This window comes from Capsicum annuum, chromosome 10 (assembly GCF_002878395.1).
Source record: "Capsicum annuum cultivar UCD-10X-F1 chromosome 10, UCD10Xv1.1, whole genome shotgun sequence".
Taxonomy (NCBI): Eukaryota; Viridiplantae; Streptophyta; class Magnoliopsida; order Solanales; family Solanaceae; genus Capsicum; species Capsicum annuum.
This window is the reverse complement of record NC_061120.1, coordinates 634,158-653,110: the sequence shown is the minus strand read 5'-3', so window position 1 is coordinate 653,110 and position 18,953 is coordinate 634,158. Positions and strand designations below refer to the sequence as shown.

Here is an 18,953-nt window from a genome sequence, read left to right as displayed (position 1 = left end):
ATATAAGTTGATCTTAAGCTTCTCCACGAAAGGGACGTCTTGGGTTCGAACCTTGTTGAGATGATTTTTTTTTTTTTTTGCAGCTTTTAAATTTTTTAAGCACCCACAATCCTTAAATCCTGAGTCCGCCATATTATAGAGTGAAATAACAGTAATTTTATTTTGACAAAAAATATACATATTGAGAATGCCTCTTATTATATAGTAGAAGAAATATAGTAGTAATACATATATTTTAAAATTTCGAAGTATGACAGTTTATCTGGCGAATCAAACAAGGCCTAAAGCATTATGGACTTTGATTTGAGTCGGGTCGGGTCGGGTCATTTTGTACCAGAGGTATATGAATGAGTATATAAAGTGAAGCCCAGCTTAGTCAGTAGTACAAAACCCTGCCCGCCTTCCTTGTTGTTCGTAATTTGTTTGTAAGCTAAAAAGGAATGAGCAGTTGGAAGAGCTTGCTGTTGCGATTGGGGGAGAAGTGCCCTGAGTACGCTGGAAATGCTGACTTCAAAGATCAAATTGTCTGTTATATATATATATATATATACACACTCGCTCTAACTCTTCTTCTTCTTCTTCTTTTGCTTATGTTGTTGTACTGTACTGTAATTCAAATACTCATTTCCTTTTTGCTATTGCAGGAGGCATGCTTTGGTGTGATTCGCCGTGAAATTGAGCATTCCGCTGACGATGTTTTCCCAGTATGAACCTTTTGCTCACTCTTTTGTTGTTGTTGGTTTTTTACTTAATGTATCAAATATAGCATGTTAGCACCCAAGGGTGTGGCCAATGAAGTTGGTTTGAGCATAGTGGCGGAGCCAGGATTTTCATTAAGGGTTCAACATCTACTATATATATACGTAAAAGATATTTTTAACTATATATAAGTAGTATAGTTCTCTACCGAACCCTCTAGCCAAAGATAGCGGCAGTTCAACATCTACTATATATATACGTAAAAGATATTTTTAACTATATATAAGTAGTATAGTTCTCTACCGAACCCTCTAGCCAAAGATAGCTCCGCCGCTGGTTGAGCACCATGAGGTCTCCCGATGAATTCCCAACTTACACAAATGCTAGGTGATTTCTTCCCATATGTTCTACCCTTGTTGGACAGAGTTACCTGCTTCTTGTTGCTGGTGGGAGGTGGCAAGTACTCCGTGGAATTAGTTGAGGTGGGTGCAAGCTGGCTCGTACACTGCAGTTATTAAAAAAACAGCATGTTATCTTTAGTAGGGGTACGTGGATGGTATGTGGGATAAGGCTGCCAGCTGCATCAAGGAGACGGCTAGAGAGGTGTTGGGTGTCTTGAGTGGTCGGGCAGGTCGATATAAGGGAGACTGGTGGTGGAATCAAGAAGTTAAGAAGAAAGTGGAGACTAGCATATGTTAAGATGATCAAGAGTAAAGATGAAGAGGAGAAGCGGGTGAACAGGGAGGCTTACAAAGTGACAAGGAAAGAGGCTAAGTTAGCTGTTACGGCTGTTAAGACAGCAGCTTTTGAGAGCTTGTACGCGGGGTTAGAGGAGAAGGGCAGGGAGAAAAGGTTGTATAGGCTTGCTAAGGCTAGGGAGAGGAGGGGTCGGGACCTCGATCAAGTGAAGTGCATTAAGGGGGAGGACGGAAGAGTTTTGGTGGAGGACACATCAAGAAGAGATGGCAGGAGTATTTTCATAGACTTTTAAACGAGGAGGGAGATAGAGGCATTGTGCTAGGGGAGCTGGAGCGCTCGGAGAAGAGCCGTGATTTCAGCTACTGTAGACGTTTTAAGGTTGAGGAGGTCACAGAGGCGATTCGTAGAATGCGAAGGGGTAGGGTGACGGGGCCGGATGAGATTCCGGTGGATTTTTGGAAGTATGCAGGTGAGGCGGGTTTAAGGTGGTTGACAGATTTGTTTAACATCATTTTCAAGACTGCGAGAATGCCTGAGGCTTGGAGATAGAGTACGATGATTCCGTTATATAAAAACAAGGGCGATGTTCAGAGTTGCAACAACTATAGGGGTATTAAGTTGTTGAGTCACACTATGAAGATTTGGGAGAGGGTGGTCTAGCGGAGATTGAGGAGAGTAGTGTCATTTCGGAGAATCAATTTGGTTTTATGCCTGGTCGCTCAACGACAGAGGCAATCCATCTGGTGAGGAGATTGGTAGAGCAGTATAGGGAAAGGAAGAGGGATTTGCACATGGTGTTCATCGACTTGGAGAAGGCGTATGACAAAGTCCCTAGGGAGGTTCTTTGGAGATGCTTAGAGGTGAGAGGTGTTCCGGTAGCGTACATTAGAGCTATTAAGGACATGTACGATGGAGGGAAGACTCGGGTGAGGACGGCGAGAGGTGACTCAGGGCATTTTTCGGTCGAGACAGGTCTACATCAGGGTTCGACTCTTAGCCCTTTCCTTTTTGCGGTGGTGATGGACGTGTTGACGCGGAGTATTCAGGGTGAGGTGCCTTGGTGTATGTTATTTGCGGACGATGTAGTGCTGTTGATGAGACGCGGGGGTGTGTGAATGAGAAATTGGAGGTTTGGAGGCAAACCGTGGAATCGAAGGGATTCCGGTTGAGTAGGTCCAAGACGGAGTATTTGGATACAAGTTTAGTGACGCGAGTCAGGAGGATGAAGTGGTGGTGAGTTTAGATTCCTAGGTTGTTTGTAAGAGGGATAGTTTTAAGTATCTTGGGTCTATTATCCCGGGGAATGGCGAGATTGATGAGATGTCTCTAAACGTATTGGAGCAAGATGGATGAAGTGGAAGCTCGCTTCGGGAGTGTTGTGTGATAAGAAGGTCCCCCTTAAGCTTAAAGGAAAATTCTGCAGAGTGGCAGTCCGTCCGTTCATGCTGTATGGAGCGGAGTGTTGGCCATTCAAGAACTCTCACATCCAAAGACTGAAGGTGGCGGAAATGAGAATGTTGCGATGGATGTGTGGACTTACTAGAGGGGATAGAGTTAGGAATGAGACTATTCGAGAGAAGGTGAGAGTGACTTTGGTGGAGGATAAGATGCAAGAAAGAAGGTTGAGATGGTTTGGGCATGTGATGAGGAGGGGCACGGATGCCCCAGTTCGGAGGTGTGAGAGACTGGATTTAGATGGCTTTAGGAGGAGTAGAGGTAGGCCGAAGAAATACTGGAGGGAGGTGATTAGACATGACATGGAGCAGTTGCAGCTCACTGAGGACATGACCCTAGACAGGAAGGTGTGGAGATCGCGGATTAGGGTAGAAGGTTAGGGCGAGTGTATGGATTGTGGCTAGGTGTTAGGAGCGCGAGTGCGTATCCGGGCAGTAACCCCAGGCCTGTGTCCTTGATTGAGTAGGAGCCTTTAGCCAGGTGAGTTCGGGTGGGGTGGGTAAGTGGGTGTCCTAGTTCTTATTTCTTATTTCATATTGCTCGTATTTCTCTTATTTCGTACTTCGCCGATATTTATTTCTATTATTTCTTATGTCTGCATGCCAACCTTCCTGTTACATGTTCCTTTACGATCTTGGTGTATTATTCGAGATTCTGAGCCGGGGGTCTATCGGAAACATCCTCTCTACTTCTTCGGAGATAGTGTGGTATGGACTGCGTACATCTTACCCTCCCCAGACCTCACTTTATGGGAATACACTGAGCCTGTTGTTGTTGTTGTGTTGTTATCTTAGTAGAATGGGGCAAATGTTGCGATAATTAACCCAATACTTTTTTTTTTTTTATAAATGTGGTGTCCGGACCAGCTTTTGCGTAACTCGACTAAATTCACGTGATACGTGCCACCTCCCACCAACAATAGATATCAGACAACTTTGTTTACCAAAGCTAGGACAGACAGGAAGAATCACTTTTGTCTGTGTTGGGATTTGAACAAAACTATCTAATATATCAATTCAAACTTATTTTGTTTGACAAAAAGGGAAGAAGTAAGTAATCAGCCCTATACTTTAGACCAAGTTACCAGTTTCAAAAAAAAAAAGTCTATACTTTAGATCACATATTTGTAGGGTAGAGCGGGAGGGGAGATTGGAATAGTTTCTCCTTTCAGTAATGACCTAACATGATGTGAACTTAGAAAGGAAAAGAGAAAATGCTCCACTTCAAAAAGAAGCGTCCGCATGAACTTTCAGTTCCTTCTCCATAGGCTTGATATATGTGAAAATTTTCTTGCTCAGCTGCAAGGCTACTATCCTGTCGGTTATCATTGTGTCAAATAATAGTTAGATATTGATGCAAATTGTGGAAGTTGGATTCAATGTACTGGAACTGCATATGAGGTCCAAAGTCACTGCTTCAATATATTTAGAGTAACTGCATTTCAGCATGTCTGGTTTCAATTCATCTCCTGCATTAACATAAAAAACAAAACTTTAAATTAGTTTCTTATGTGTAATAAACTAAACTCATACAACTATTAACTCGTCCTCCACTGGGAAGATGTACTAGTTTTGATAAATTTCAAATGGATACTTTTTACCTATCAAACAAAAAAACTAGTTCTGAGAAATTTACGTGGCATACTGACCTGTCTTTATAGTGCAGTGCTGTTGGCACTATCTTTTCATTGGGGTGTATACATATGAATTATAATGTTGTTGGAGGTTTCGGCTTTTTGGCTCTCTCAAGTGTGCCCCTATCACTCTTTAATGAAGTGTCATCCCCCTCCCAACCCCTCATTGCCTAAGAGTTACCTTACAGTCAGAGCTTTGCACTATTACCATCGCTAATCAAGAGTTATCCAATTTGTGCTTACAAGGAGGTTTATTGTTATACTATTGAATTGTGTGCTGAATTATGTACTTCATTTCTCTATACCTTGGCAGTTCCTTCTCCAGTGTGCTGAGCAATTGCCTCACAAGATACCTCTGTATGGAACACTGGTAAGTTATCCTACATCACCCTTTTCTTGTTTGAATTCTATTTAGTGCATGTTTTCCTTCTTGATCCTTATCTCTATCCTCTTAACTGTCTTCTTCACATACTTATGAATGTATATGTGGTGATGCCAAATCTAGACAATTAAAATAGTCAATATAAACCCTCCTTCCACAAAAAGCATCCTGAGAAGTTAAAATTGTTTCATCCAAAATCTGAATAGAGCGTTGGTGCTGAGGAAGGTGTGTTTTCCTCTTGGCTAGCTTCTAGAGGGGTGATTTTGACGGCGGAAATTCTTAAAAAGTATAAGGTTGTTTGTGTCAACTGGTGTTACATGTGTAAGGAGGCGGGGAAAGAGGAGAAGACGTAAGGCATGAATTTGGCCTCTCTTGCGTTGATGTGGGTTATTTGGAATGAGAGAAATAGGATAGCTTTTGAGGGGGTACAATCGAGTTTTTCTCAGGTGAGGAATAGCCTCCGGCCTCTTATTTTCTTTTGGTGCACCCATAATTCCCTAGTTGTATAGAAGAATGGATGGACTTTGTACAGAATCAGATTTCATAGATTCGTTACCTTTTGTTTTTTCCTTTGTATTTGGCCAGCTCGGCCTTGTTTATGAATAAAATACACTTACCTTATTAAAAAAAGGAATCTGTACAGGATTATTTATTTATTTGGCTACTCTCACTTAAGGGCTTGTTCTGGGCAGGAGTCTATTTTCGTGTTCAGTGTAGGGCTATGTGAAATTTGGAGAACTTCTTGTTTTATGATTCCCCTTAGTTGTCATTATAAGTCAAGATTATTGGGCACTGGAAAGAGATGGTTTTCAAAAGGATATATAAGATTCATACAATTGACTTAAGTAGCTTTGTTTGGGGTATATTTGATTAATTGATATTCATTGATTGGGTTGTTTTGCATTTCATGTTTATTATTTCCGCTTATTAATTGTTTTTATGTTCCTTTTTCACTTTATTATAATTGTCCTGTTATTTTCTTCTCCTCCTCCTCTCTGCATTTACCACGTCTGTCCATCTGCAGATAGGCCTTTTGAATTTGGAAAATGAGGAATTTGTCAGGAAATTAGTGGAGAACGCTCAAATTAATTTACAGGTCAGCAATCCCCAATATTTGGTTATTCTTGAATATTGGGAAGAGTGGTATTACCTTTCTTAAAAAAGATTATTTTGTGATAAATGAAAGTGGCATTATCTGATTTTGCATCTTTAAACTCCATATCTGCTATTGCATACAGCTTAAGTCATGTTATCCTGGGGTTATCTGCACGCATAATAACTACTTAAAAATCCATTGGAAGGATTATATTTGATGATCACACCACGTAGACATTTCTGGAAGAATTTACTGGAACTTAATATAAAAACACAGATCTTAAGAAAAGCTTGAATAAAAGTAAAAACACGGATATAAAATTGTTTTTTACATTAGAAGAGGCTCGCTTATACATGAGATATAAGAAAATGGGTTGAGTACATCTAACTATATAGCATTATATTCTTTTGCTAGAGTAAAGAAGAAAGAAAATGCTAAGATCTTTTTTTTGTGTAATCTCAAATAAAAAAAGTTATTGCTAGTACCTTGGTAGGAAATATCCTTTTGGACCACTAGATTGTTTATCTCATGTTTTCTGTTTCTTAATATTTGCTAAAGCTAGCTTTAGAGGCTGAAACCTCTGCTGAAACATTCGGTTTGAAATGTGAAGTCGCAATTTTACTGTCTGTGTCAGGTGTTGGTGATGAAAAATAACTGGATCAACTGTGATCAATTTTGATGCTTAGAGAGTTCTTTGTTTATATGCTTTTGGTATTCTCATCACGTTGTTGAAGAAGTGGTGTGAGAGGAGTTAAAGGAAGTTCCATCAATGTTATGCACAGTCAAATTTGTAATATGGGCTTGTGTTGCTCTGTATGAGTTGTCCTTTTGACAATAGCTGTTTTCTCTTCGTTCAGGATGCGTTGGAGACTGGACAGTGCAACAGTATCCGTATATTGACGAGGTTTTTGACTGTTTTGGTATGTTCTAGGAATCTGCTACTTTTGCTGCTTTGATGTTTTTCTCCAACTAAGAGTGCTCTGTAGTTTATCTATTCTGTTCTTTATTTGAATTTGAGAACTAAGTGTAATGAGAGCAGGGTGTTTGGTAGCCTTTTGGTTAATGTGTGCGGTATTTGGAAGAATGGAAGTATGCATGAAGTACGTTTACCAAATATCATTTATGATTCCAATCCTTGTGGGTGAAATTATCCCAGCATTCAGAACATTCCTGAAGACCAATCCATAACCATAATTTGCACCCTTCCCTCTCTCTGCAACTTAGTTATGATTTTACTCTATCAGTTAGGATTGCGTGCAATAGTCAAACATCAAATTAAGATCTTTTAATTAAACTTGCACACTGGATTATCATCAAATTGAGTTCATTCGCTTCTTTACTCGGCCTATGCTTAACCTGAAACCTTGCATCACATTTGCTTGTGTCCTCACAGACAACTTTGAGTATGATCTGATGCTGTTAGTTAATTGATAGACGAAACCCTTTTTTTGTGTTTTCAGTTGGTAGTGAGGTTAATATAAGTTTGTGGTGTTAGATGTGCAGCAAAGTTATCCAACCAAGTGCATTAGTGGTTATTTTTGAGAGTTTATTATCATCAGCAGCGACTACTGTGGACGAAGAAAAAGGAATTCCCTCTTGGCAAGCACGTGCTGACTTTTATATTACTTGCATCTTATCATGCCTTCCTTGGGGTGGAGCTGAACTTGTTGAGGTAACAATATGCACTTGATCAAAACGCCAAACCTTGACAATTCTTCCCTTCGATTGACTGACAACCTTTTTCTTTTTTCCTGCTTCTACTTTTCCTGATTATTTTCTTTTTCTTTATATTTCTTTCACGATTGGAGCGGAAATATGAATCTTAGAGATTCTTCATAGCAAGGCCTCTCTGCTGGTTTACTGGAGTCAAAATCGTAACTAAGCTTAAACTGCACATGTTGGGGTTGGCAGATTGGCAATATAAATAGGCATTAGGGAGCTTTATCATTTTCTTTTGCTCGGTTCTTACCGTCAAATTACTTTTTGGTCACGGAGACTTGAGTTTGAAGAGTAATTCTAAGTGTCTTGAAGATTGTCAACAATTTTGGTTTTTGCAACAATTTTGGTTTTTGTGCTTTCTCAGGGTATTCGTGTTTAGGGTTTTCTGGTTATATCTGTGGTTCTCTTTTAGTTTTGTATGCCCCGGTTTCTTCTTTTCCTTTACTAAATCGTATGTTTGTTTTCTTCTCATTTACTTTATCTTTCTTAGTTAAAGCTGAATTACCTACTTCTCATGTCAAATTTTAGCAAGTTCCTGAGGAGATCGAAAGGGTTATGGTTGGAGTAGAAGCTTATTTAAGTATTCGAAGACGTGTATCTGACGCTGGGGTTTCTGTCTTTGAGGATATTGAAGAAACCAATAATGCTGTCAATGAGAAGGTATATATTTGTAATAGATGTGAAAATTTCCCCTTCATGTTATACTAGCTTGTGTCTTTGCACTGTGTGCTTATTTTTTTTTTCCTTAAAGACCTTCAACATCACATAGCCTATGTAGCAATCATGACATTAGTATCATAACAACAACAAAGCAACAACATACCCCAACATTAGAGAGGGTAAGTGGGGTCTGGGGAGGGTAAGTGTACGCAATCCATACCACTACCTTAGAGGTGAGATAGAGTGGGTGTTTCCGATGGATCCCTGGCTCAAGACAAAAACAGGCTATAAAAGAAATAGTAGAGGAACAAGAAACAATCGGTATTAACACATCAAATAATAACATAAACAAAACTATCACCAAGTAATACTACAAACGCTAACACAATCCGAGACAAAGACTAGCCCTATGACTACTAGCACAGATAACAAAACAAACTCCTCCTACCTACTCCGTCCTACTAACCTTCTACCCTTATTCGCCTCATCCACTCCTTCCTATCTAGGTTCATGACATTAGTATCATAAAGACAAAAAATCAAGATTAGTGGATTTCTTATCTATATGATTGACCCTCAAACAAATACAGTTAACAACATCAATCCGAAGATGTAAATTATTCTTTATAAAGAATTTGTTCATCTTCTTTTATAGTTTCTGCTTCAGTTTCATTTTACTTAAAGCAATGATGAACCTTTTCAACATATCCCTGCCATAATCAACTCTCTTCATCTATGAGCCTTCTGTAAAAAAGATTGATCCAAAAGCTACTTTATTGGACAAAGTCATGACGCTTTGTTGTATATCTTTTCTATTTGGGATTTGTCAAATGCAGGAACTGTAGATGTTTTCATACAAGCTTCACTCCTCGTGAATAGGACCCTGTTTATCCTCTTGAAAATAAATCACCCTCTTCCATCTTTCTAAAGAAAAGAACTTTGGAATAAGGTGGAAACTTTGTGAATGTGCCTCATTGGTGTTCAGAAGTATTTTTTCTACAAGTTTCACTCCTCATGAATGGGATCCTGCTATATCATTTATGAATAAATCACTCTTTCCCTTCTTCTGAAGCAATAATTAAAGAAAAAACAATGAATTAAAGGAAAAAGTAGAAACTTTAGAATTATGCCATTGTGGTGTGCACTGGATTAACACAATTATCTTAAAAGGAAATTACTGAAAAAGAACGTGAATCAATGTGTATGATGTGGTGTCTGATTGTTGTCAGTGGCCAGTTTGACTACAACTTGAATCAATGTGTAACCTTGGGTGTCTCTACTTTCTAGCATATAGCAATTAGTTTCCTTTTTGGTTCGTGATGGGTTTTCTCATATTATCGTTCGGTGGACTTGAGTGATAGAAATTGCTAAACCTGAGATAGTTTTTCTTCTTTTACTAAAAGCTTAGTCAAAATAGTTTGTCCCCCCACCCCCACCCCGAAATATTTATATGCTATGTAGCAGTGTTTGTATTATTAAGAGTTGCAATATTTGATCTACAGGATTTCTTGGAGGACTTGTGGTCTCGAGTTCAAGATCTTTCTAATAGAGGGTGGAAACTTGATAGTGGTAATCTTATTTTTTATTTATCTTAAAATTGTTTTGATCTTTTCCACTGTCAACATTACAATTGTTCCTCTATTTATAAAGAAAAGCTGTCTTTTGTCTCATTATAAAAATGATGGAACATTTGGAAGGAAAGAAATCAAAGAATTTTTGAAGGGAAAGAATGTACAATACAAAAGATTAAGTGGAAAGGACGGGATATAGAAGAGGAAATCCATCTAGTGGATTTTATAGGCTCTCTGTAAGTATTTTTGCTTTTCTTCTCATTGTATTTTTTTTTTTTTTTGGGAGATGGGCAGCATATTCCTAAATAATTAGGAATAAAAAGTTACCAGTTTCAAAAAAGAAGAAGCTGTCTTTGTCTGCTCCAAATAAGGCAAAAACACTCACCCAAGAAAGGATGAGAAGATTAATGGCTGTGAATCAACCATTGTTATTTCTCGTTACATAACAAAATAACAACCATATCTTCAAACTCCTTTAGGGATATAAAATTAACTAATTTGTGAAATCATCTTTGATGGAGCCGAATATCATGTTTGATAGACATGTGTTTTCATAGATTGGAAGTCAAATGTCTAGTGGTTACTGCCCTAAACCTAAGCGATGAGTGGACTTCAGATTATCACTTGGGTAGATGATATTAAAATTTCTTTCTGTTGAAAGGAGAGATTTAGATTTTAGGTTTGGAATTTCTTTCCACACACCTAAAATGAGTAGTTCGTTCTGAGCAGATATACTTGCTCTTATTGCATGTCTTTGCAATTTGTTTTTCTCTTTTCCTTTTGAAGTTAATGTTAAAAGTGTAGCATTTTACTGTGTCTTGAAGTTCATTTTCTTTTTTATTTGGAAAAAACTAGTTCCCAGACCGCATCTGTCTTTTGAGGCACAGCTGGTTGCTGGTAAGTCTCATGATTTGTCTCCAGTAAGCTGCCCTGAGCAACCAGGTCCTCCCGGAGCTTTATCTGGAATTGCCTTCGGAAGACAAAAGCAGGAAGCTGAGTTAAAATATCCTCAAAGGATAAGGAGGCTTAATATATTTCCTTCAAATAAAACTGAGGTAATTGATTAGTTTATGTTGTGATAATTGAATTGATCTTAGCATAGGAAAACAAAGTGGCTGATCCGTTGATAGAGGTTTGCATTTGCATGTATCCAGGCGCGTTAGAGATGGAGTATTTTCTTATTTTTTTGTAGTTTTAGCCTTGTTATTTGCTTTGGTTGTTCTCCCTAGAATCTCCTGTCTCTCTTTCATGCTCCTCTCAGGAATCTTCTACCAATTGTCGCAATATATCAGTGTATATTGTGTAATTGAAGGGATGTACATGGTCTAATGGCTACTATAGAGCATGCATGTTGGAGTTTAGTCAACATGCGTTCGTTTCTATGAACAGCTTGGCTTATGCCGTGGATACATTGTTCAAGGGTTGAACTTAGTTTTTGAGGATGAGTTACTTTCACTTGTTATTTTTACTTGCTGATCTTGCCTTCTCTTTGTTTTGAATGGCAGGATCTTCAACCCATTGATCGCTTTGTTGTGGAAGAGTATTTGTTGGATGTGCTTTTCTTCTTGAATGGATGGTTTGTTAAATCTCCCAATTTTGGTTCCATTAATTTTAAATAGGATTTCTTTTTCATTCATTGTGTTTGGGTGTAGGGTTTAGGGTTAGAGGTGCTCTTGTGTATCTATGCTGCGCTTAGTTGCTATGTGCCTTTGTAGTATATGCTGAACTCGACGATTTTTCTTATTCCTTTTCTTTTCGGTTTATGCAAGCTAGTCGAAAGGAATGTGCTGCGTACATGGTTGGGCTGCCTGTACCATTCAGATATGAATATCTTATGGCTGAGACAATATTCTCTCAGGTAAGAGCTGTTGCAGTTGCTTACTTATAACAGAATTTTCGTCCTATAATATTATATCTTTTCCAATCAATTTGATATGACGTATAGAATAAAGACTAGTTGGGGTACTAGAGAATATTAAACTTTAGAAATGCGATTTTCCTTCCTTCGTTATTTGTTGCTTTAACTCCTAGACCGATTCCCCCTCCCCCCTGCCGTTCTCCCTCCCTTTCTATACATTATATACAAATAAGGAGCATTTATACATTCTTCTTCATCTCTCCTGTTATCTTTTAAATCTTGCAGCTTCTCTTGTTACCCCAACCGCCATTCAGACCGATATATTACACATTGGTTATCATTGATTTATGCAAGGTAATCCATTACCTTCTTAGAATTGTAAGCTAATTACGTATATGTTTCTTAAAATTCCTATCAACGCTTGTGGAACTCAAATTTTCTAATAACTAGTCGTGTGTTTCTCATTTTAGGCTCTGCCAGGGGCCTTTCCAGCGGTTATAGCTGGAGCTGTACGTGCTCTTTTTGATAAAATAACTGATCTAGACATGGAATGCCGGACACGTCTTATCCTTTGGTTCTCACATCATTTGTAAGTTGAAATAGTACAGTTTTGAGGGATGTCCTGTTATTCTCAGCAAGCTCTCGTTGTTAACAGTTAGGCCAGTGATGTCTCATTGCTTTCACTTAAGAGTTTACTGGATGGTGCTGAAGTGGCATATTATTGCTACTTATTGGTGTTTTTAGCTTATTTGCAGATGCTGAGTTGTCTGTTCATGATCTTGTTGGAGGTGTTAATTCTGAATTAACCATTACCTTCTACCTTTTTTGATGTTGAAGTGTGTGATCATCTTAGATGAGATGGTCACACACTCAACATGGTATCATTGCTAGATCTATTCCAGTTTTTGGTTTCATCAATGTTCTGCCCCATATTATATTATCCACGCTCCAATGTCCAGTCTTGGGCTGTGTTGCTCGGGCTATTCAAAAACGTCATCGGGTGCGTGTCAGATCTTTCAAAAAATAGTGCATTTTTGGAGGATCTGACTTGGGTGTGGCAACACACTTTTGAAGAGTCCGAGCAACTTAGGTATTGGTCATTCTCTTCTCTTGAGTTAGTCCCAAAGTCTATTTTTTTGCGTGGTATCAGTGTAGGTGTAGGTAGAGGTCCTGGGTTTGAGCCTTACTACCAGCCAATAGAAAAAAAAAAAAGAGAATTTCTATGTGCTTGATTTATGAAAAAGAATCAAGCCTGCACGTGAGGGGCCTGCTGCAGACATTATTAAATAAATAATAGTGTGCTATCTACAACTTAAGTATTTAGATGTGATGGTCACACTCCTTAACAATTGAGTTGTGTTTACGTACGGCAATGAGATCACTCTGTTTGAAATTGTGTTGCAGGTCAAACTTTCAATTTATCTGGCCATGGGAAGAATGGGCGTATGTGTTAGATCTCCCAAAATGGGCCCCACAACGTGTGTTTGTTCAAGAGGTCTTGGAAAGGGAAGTCCGCCTTTCATATTGGGACAAAATCAAGCAGGTATCTGGTTACATGGTGGAAAATTCCACCAGCTTATTGCAGATTGATTTTGAGATAATTTTTTCATTCAATATACTCACATGAGTTACACCACACTAATTGGGTGCTGGTGCTTATCTACCACCTATGACAAGTTGGACGTTTGGCAATTTAAGTTATTCCCATGCAAATTGAATTGATTTTTTTTTGGGAAGAATTTCACCAGCTTGTCGCAGCTAGCACAAATTTATATTTTTCTCTTCAATTCTTTTGAGTTAGCTTCAATAAATTGTCATTTTTATTCTTTGCATTCTTGGTGGAAAGCTGATAGTTTTCTCTGTAAAATAAGCGGATTCAAGAATTACTTTGAATATTTGCATCAGCCGGAAAAGAGGATATACAATAAAGCTTAAAAAAAGTTTCCTTAATGGGATTATAATGTTATTTGAACACATATTATTTCTTTCACAATGCTTTAAGCTTGTAATTTTTCATTATTTTTGTGTGCTATGCTCTTCAAAGCAATAAAGCTTAAAATCAATTTGAATGCCGTAAAGACATATGAATTAGTTTGCTTGGTATGATTCCATTTTTCTTTGGTGTCAATAAGCAATCTTTGATATTCATTGTTGTTTTAACCTTTAAACATGTCAAGTTTATAGCTAAAAGCAATATTGCATGAGTGTAAGTAGACGTTTGCCTGATTTACGACATTTCTTTTAGGTGATTTAGTCAGAAGTGGACAATATTCACTCAAGATAAAATGAGAACAAATCTAAAAACTGAATTGCATGAAGTAAGTGGATAATGTGTATTGTGTGATACTACTGTTACTTCTTGGAATCTATTTTGAAGTAGATATGCTGTAAGTTAAAGTAGCAGGTTTTTGCTTCTATACAGGCTGCTAATCGAAGTACCATATGTATTGTCTAGGAAAATTTTTCAAAATAATCTTTGATTTTACCTATATATATCATTAATATTTTAGATGGCCTAAACACTAGAAAGAAGTTAGTATGTTGTTTCCCTTTTGGGCAGCCCGGTGCACTAAAGCTACCACTATGCGCGGTGTCCGGGGAAGGGCCCCACCACAAGGGTGTATCGTACGCAGCCTTACCTTGCATTTCTGCTAGTGGCTGTTTCCAAGGCTTGAACCCGTGACCTCCTGGTCACATGGTAGCAACTTTACCAGTTACTCTAAGGCTCCCTTTTATTTGAAAGAATTTATAATCTATTTCCTTACGCTTCTTTTAATGCAATTTATTTTATATATCTTCGTTCATTCATTTTCTACAGAGTGTTGAGAATGCCCCTGCTTTGGAGGAGTTACTTCCACCAAGAGGTGGACCACAATTTAAATATAGTGCGGAAGAAGGTACTGATCCAACTGAGCGTGCACTTTCTTTAGAACTTAAGGACATGGTGAAAGGTAGGAAAACTGCCCGGGAAATAATATCCTGGGTAGAAGAAAATGTTTTTCCAACCCATGGTTTTGATATTACCCTTGGAGTTGTCGTTCAAACACTTCTCGATATCGGATCCAAAAGCTTTACTCATTTGATTACTGTCTTGGAGAGATATGCCCAAGTCATTGCAAAGATGTGCACTGATGATGATCAACAAGTTAAGCTGATTACTGAAGTAAGTTCCTTCTGGCAAAACAATGTGCAAATGACAGCTATTGCCATTGACCGGATGATGAGTTATCGTCTTCTATCTAATTTGGCCATAGTGAGATGGGTTTTCTCTCCACTGAATCTTGATCGATTTCATGTTTCTGACAGTCCATGGGAGGTAAATCACCTGATCTAACTAGTGCGAAGTTAGTTACTCACAGGCATATTTTTTTCAATTCTCTTCTAGAAAATTATAAGCGTATGTTCTCTTGGTAAAATTTCACCCACTACTTCTTGTGCTAATGTGCTTTGTAAGTTCTTGTGTCTAAGTAATACATACCCCTCCAACTTGCACGGATTTTCCCTTTAAATTCTGTCAATACACGGGCAGCATTATACACACATATATGTGTAGCTAGTACCTGATGGTTTTATGTTGGACACTTTTAAGCTTGGCAGTGCATGACGCGCCAATGCCAGCATGACACTTGTCATTTACGTTTAAAAAAAGCTAAAAATCACTCCCTTGCTTGTAAAATTTATTAGTTACAGTTAGCCCCAAATCAGTTTCTTGCAAAATTACCATCTTCCCCTCTCTATCAGTACCACTCTTTGTCCTCCATCTGATTCTACATAGTTGAGTCTTCCTCTTCTGGGTCTCAACTTCCCAGGTTTACAAACAAATACAAGTTTTCTTTTTGTTCTTGTCTGTTGAAGATTCACTCTGACATCTGGTCAGGCCACCCAGTGCAATAGAAAAATAATAGTGTTGGCTTTTGTTGGCTTATCTTAATGTTATCTTCAAGTTGGATTCACTTCTATGGTTCTTTGTTTATGTGGGTTTCCTCGTCCTAAAGAGTGAAAAAAACACATTGGGTCTTTTGTTTTTTCTTGATTTGGTGGATGTGATACAGGTTTTAGTGGTGGTAGGGGCTCGGGAGAAAGGCACGGAGGAGGGTGTGGAGCTGGTATGGAGTAGGTGGAGGTGCTGTCTCTCCAGGGGTGGGGGTGTTGGTTGTGGAATAGATATAATCGTGTAGATCACTTGATCAAAAAATAAGAAATGAAAACTGGTTAGACCATTTGATCAAATTTGAACTGTTGAATCTGTCTCAGATTTTTTAAACATAAGCTCTTCACGCACTAGAAATTTTGTGAATAAACACACCTATGTGGTGAAATTGTGGGGTATTAGCTATGGATTTTTCAAGTTTTAGTGTGTATAAGGTTTGCCCGTGTATTTAGGGTGTGTAAGAGGAAATTCTGGGCAAGTTTGTATAGGGAGAAGGGGTGGGAGCATCTTATGAATTATTAATTAACCCTCTCAGTTATAAGTTGAAACTCTTTGGGCTCAATGTTTTTATCCTTTTCCCTTATTGTCCTTAGTTTTTCTTTTTCTTTCCCTGCTTTTTCTTTTACTGCTTTGGCGGGATTTTCTTTCAGTTCTCAAGCCGCCTGTCATTCTTTTTCGGCTTGCTTTTGGTCCTTTCTTAATCTTATGTTCGTGAATTTTAACTGGTCATCAATTCATTTATCAGTAAATGTCCGTTCTCTGTTGTAATGGGAACCTGTAATTTGTTGTCTTGCCTGATTGTTGTGATATGCTATTGGACACCCTCTGCATCACTAGTTTCTCATTTCTTTTACCTATCCAGCGTTACTTCCGGCATTATTATCATCTAGTTTGAGTTATGAACCACGATTTAAGTGTTCTGTGGCTGTAGATCCTAAGGAATGCTGTCAGTAAGACGTATAATCGGATTTCTGATCTAAGGAAAGAGATTTCATCCCTTGAGAGAAGTGTTGTCTTGGCTGAAGGAGCTGCATCTAGAGCCAGACAAGAGTTAGAATCTGCTGAGTCTAAGCTGAGTATCGTAGATGGGGAACCTGTTCTTGGTGAAAATCCTGTAAGAATAAAACGGTTGACATCATATGCTGAAAAAGCTAAAGAGGAGGAGGTATCTATTCGTGAATCTTTAGAAGCAAAGGAAGCTCTTCTTGCTCGAGCAGTTGATGAAATTGAGGTATTTTATGTTGGTCATGGATATAGATAAAGAAGAAATTGACTTGTATTCTATCTGAATATCTTGGATCTGGAATGAGTGCTCAATTGCTGACAATAGTATGTTTGCTGTTACAGGCTTTGTTTCTTTCACTATATAAAAGCTTCGTGACTGCTTTAGCGGAACCCCTTCATGATGCATCCAGAGATGGAACCTTGCGGCCCTCTGGTGATGCAGATGATATGACCATTGACCTTGAAGATTCTTCAGTAATGGAGTTGGACAAGGATGACGAAAGACCAAAGAAAAGGTAGTGTATCCATTAACTATTTGGACACAGATTCTATCTTTATATTGTTGTTTCTTCTGGTTTCCTTTCGTCTTTTATGATTTTAAATTATTTCTCTTTTATGTGGGCGAGTTACAGCCATCCTAATGGAAGTAGAGAAAGAAATGGCTATAATCTTGATGAAAAACAGCAATGGTGTTTAACAACTCTGGGTTACCTCAAGGCCTTCACCAGACAATATGCTTCAGAGGTAACTAATTACTTGTCATGTAACAATTACCCCATCTCACCTATTCCTGCTACCACTACCTGATGTCTGAGTCCCTTTCTTGTGAAAAAAAGGCCTAAAGTCTGTGGTGAAGAGTAAAAAATAACCCCCTTTTTTTTGTAAAGTGAAACTAAGTTGCACGGACTTTTCATTTTTAATGCTGCACCCGTGTCGAATTCTATCGGAAACAGCCTCTCTTCTTCTTCGGAGGTAGTGGTATGGATTGCGTACATTTTACCCTCCCCAGACCCTACTATGTGGGAATACATTGGGTATGTTGTTGTTGTACCCGTGTCGAATCCTCTGATAATACGCTATTTTTGAAGAATCCGACATGCACCCGTTGACATTTTTGAAGAGTCCTATCAACATAGAAGAGAAATGCCCTAGAGTTCCGATGAAGAGTGAAAACAATAGGAGCTGCAACTACTCATCTTTATGATATCAGTGTGAATTACTTATGTGCCGCAAATTCATGCAAGCTAACTATTACAATTTCTTATCGCGGTTTTTGTTTCATTTGTTTTGGTGATTTACAGATATGGCAGCATATTGAGAAGTTAGATGCAGAGGTACTAACCGAAGAAGATACACATCCTCTAGTTCGGAAAGCTATATACCGTGGCCTGCGAAGACCATTGGGTGAATGATTATTTATAACTGTCAGTTTCTTTTTCATTTTTCTTGTTTTGCTTGTTCTTGATGAGTATTGTTATTGTATCATGAGTATTAGATTTTGTTATGCAGTGTAGATTAGATGTTCATTTTAGTTCCATGTAAAAATAGTTGGAGCAGCAGCAGCAAGAATCGTGTTTTATTCAGCTGATTTACCTTAATGTCTCGTGCATTCTTGGGATTCATTCTAAAGTTACTACAAGAAACTATGTTAATCTTACTTTTTGATTATTCATAGCATCATTAAAAATTTCTTTTTCACATATTACATGTTTATTATGAAATTCAAGTATTTACCTAAGTTATCTCTCATCACATTCTGAAAAATAAGCATAAATCTAATGCTCTTATCTTCTTCAATAATTACTCCATACGATCCATATTAGTTGTTCATTTTTCTTTTTACACATATTAAGAAATTATAAATAAGAAGATAATTTATTAGTTCATTCTTAAAAAGTTTCTTTTGAACTTTGCAAACAAGTTCGAACATTTTGAAATATGAGAAAAATATTAATGTAAGGTGGACAGCCGCTCCCTCCATCTATAAAAATATACATCCACTTATGACTTAAGACATATATTTAAGAAAACGGGTGATTTTACTATATAACTTTTTGAATGTAATAAAAATTTTTTACATTGTAAAATGCAATGAGTGTTGTATTGTAGTATTTAATATCACGAGTAAAATAGATAAAAAAATAATGAAATTATTCATTGATTTTATAAATTGGGCATTGTTTGACATTCCAAAATAGAGAAGTGGACAAATAAAAATGAACAAAAGGTGTCACATAGGATAATTA

At 37.9% G+C, this 18,953-nt stretch overlaps 1 protein-coding gene across 1 annotated transcript; it reads left to right on the top strand.

Moving 5' to 3' along the window:
• Positions 1-273: 273 nt before the first annotated feature.
• Positions 274-18,305, top strand: LOC107845400 (nuclear cap-binding protein subunit 1). Its single transcript, XM_016689697.2, has 19 exons — positions 274-524; positions 645-704; positions 4,800-4,856; positions 5,893-5,964; positions 6,822-6,884; positions 7,460-7,636; positions 8,212-8,343; positions 9,845-9,911; positions 10,769-10,968; positions 11,419-11,489; positions 11,687-11,771; positions 12,057-12,125; positions 12,242-12,360; positions 13,176-13,314; positions 14,590-15,087; positions 16,634-16,933; positions 17,050-17,222; positions 17,340-17,451; positions 18,009-18,305. Exons 1-19 carry the CDS (start codon positions 441-443, stop codon positions 18,117-18,119), a joined length of 2,589 nt encoding a protein of 862 aa, XP_016545183.1. The 5' UTR covers positions 274-440; the 3' UTR covers positions 18,120-18,305.
• Positions 18,306-18,953: the final 648 nt, after the last annotated feature.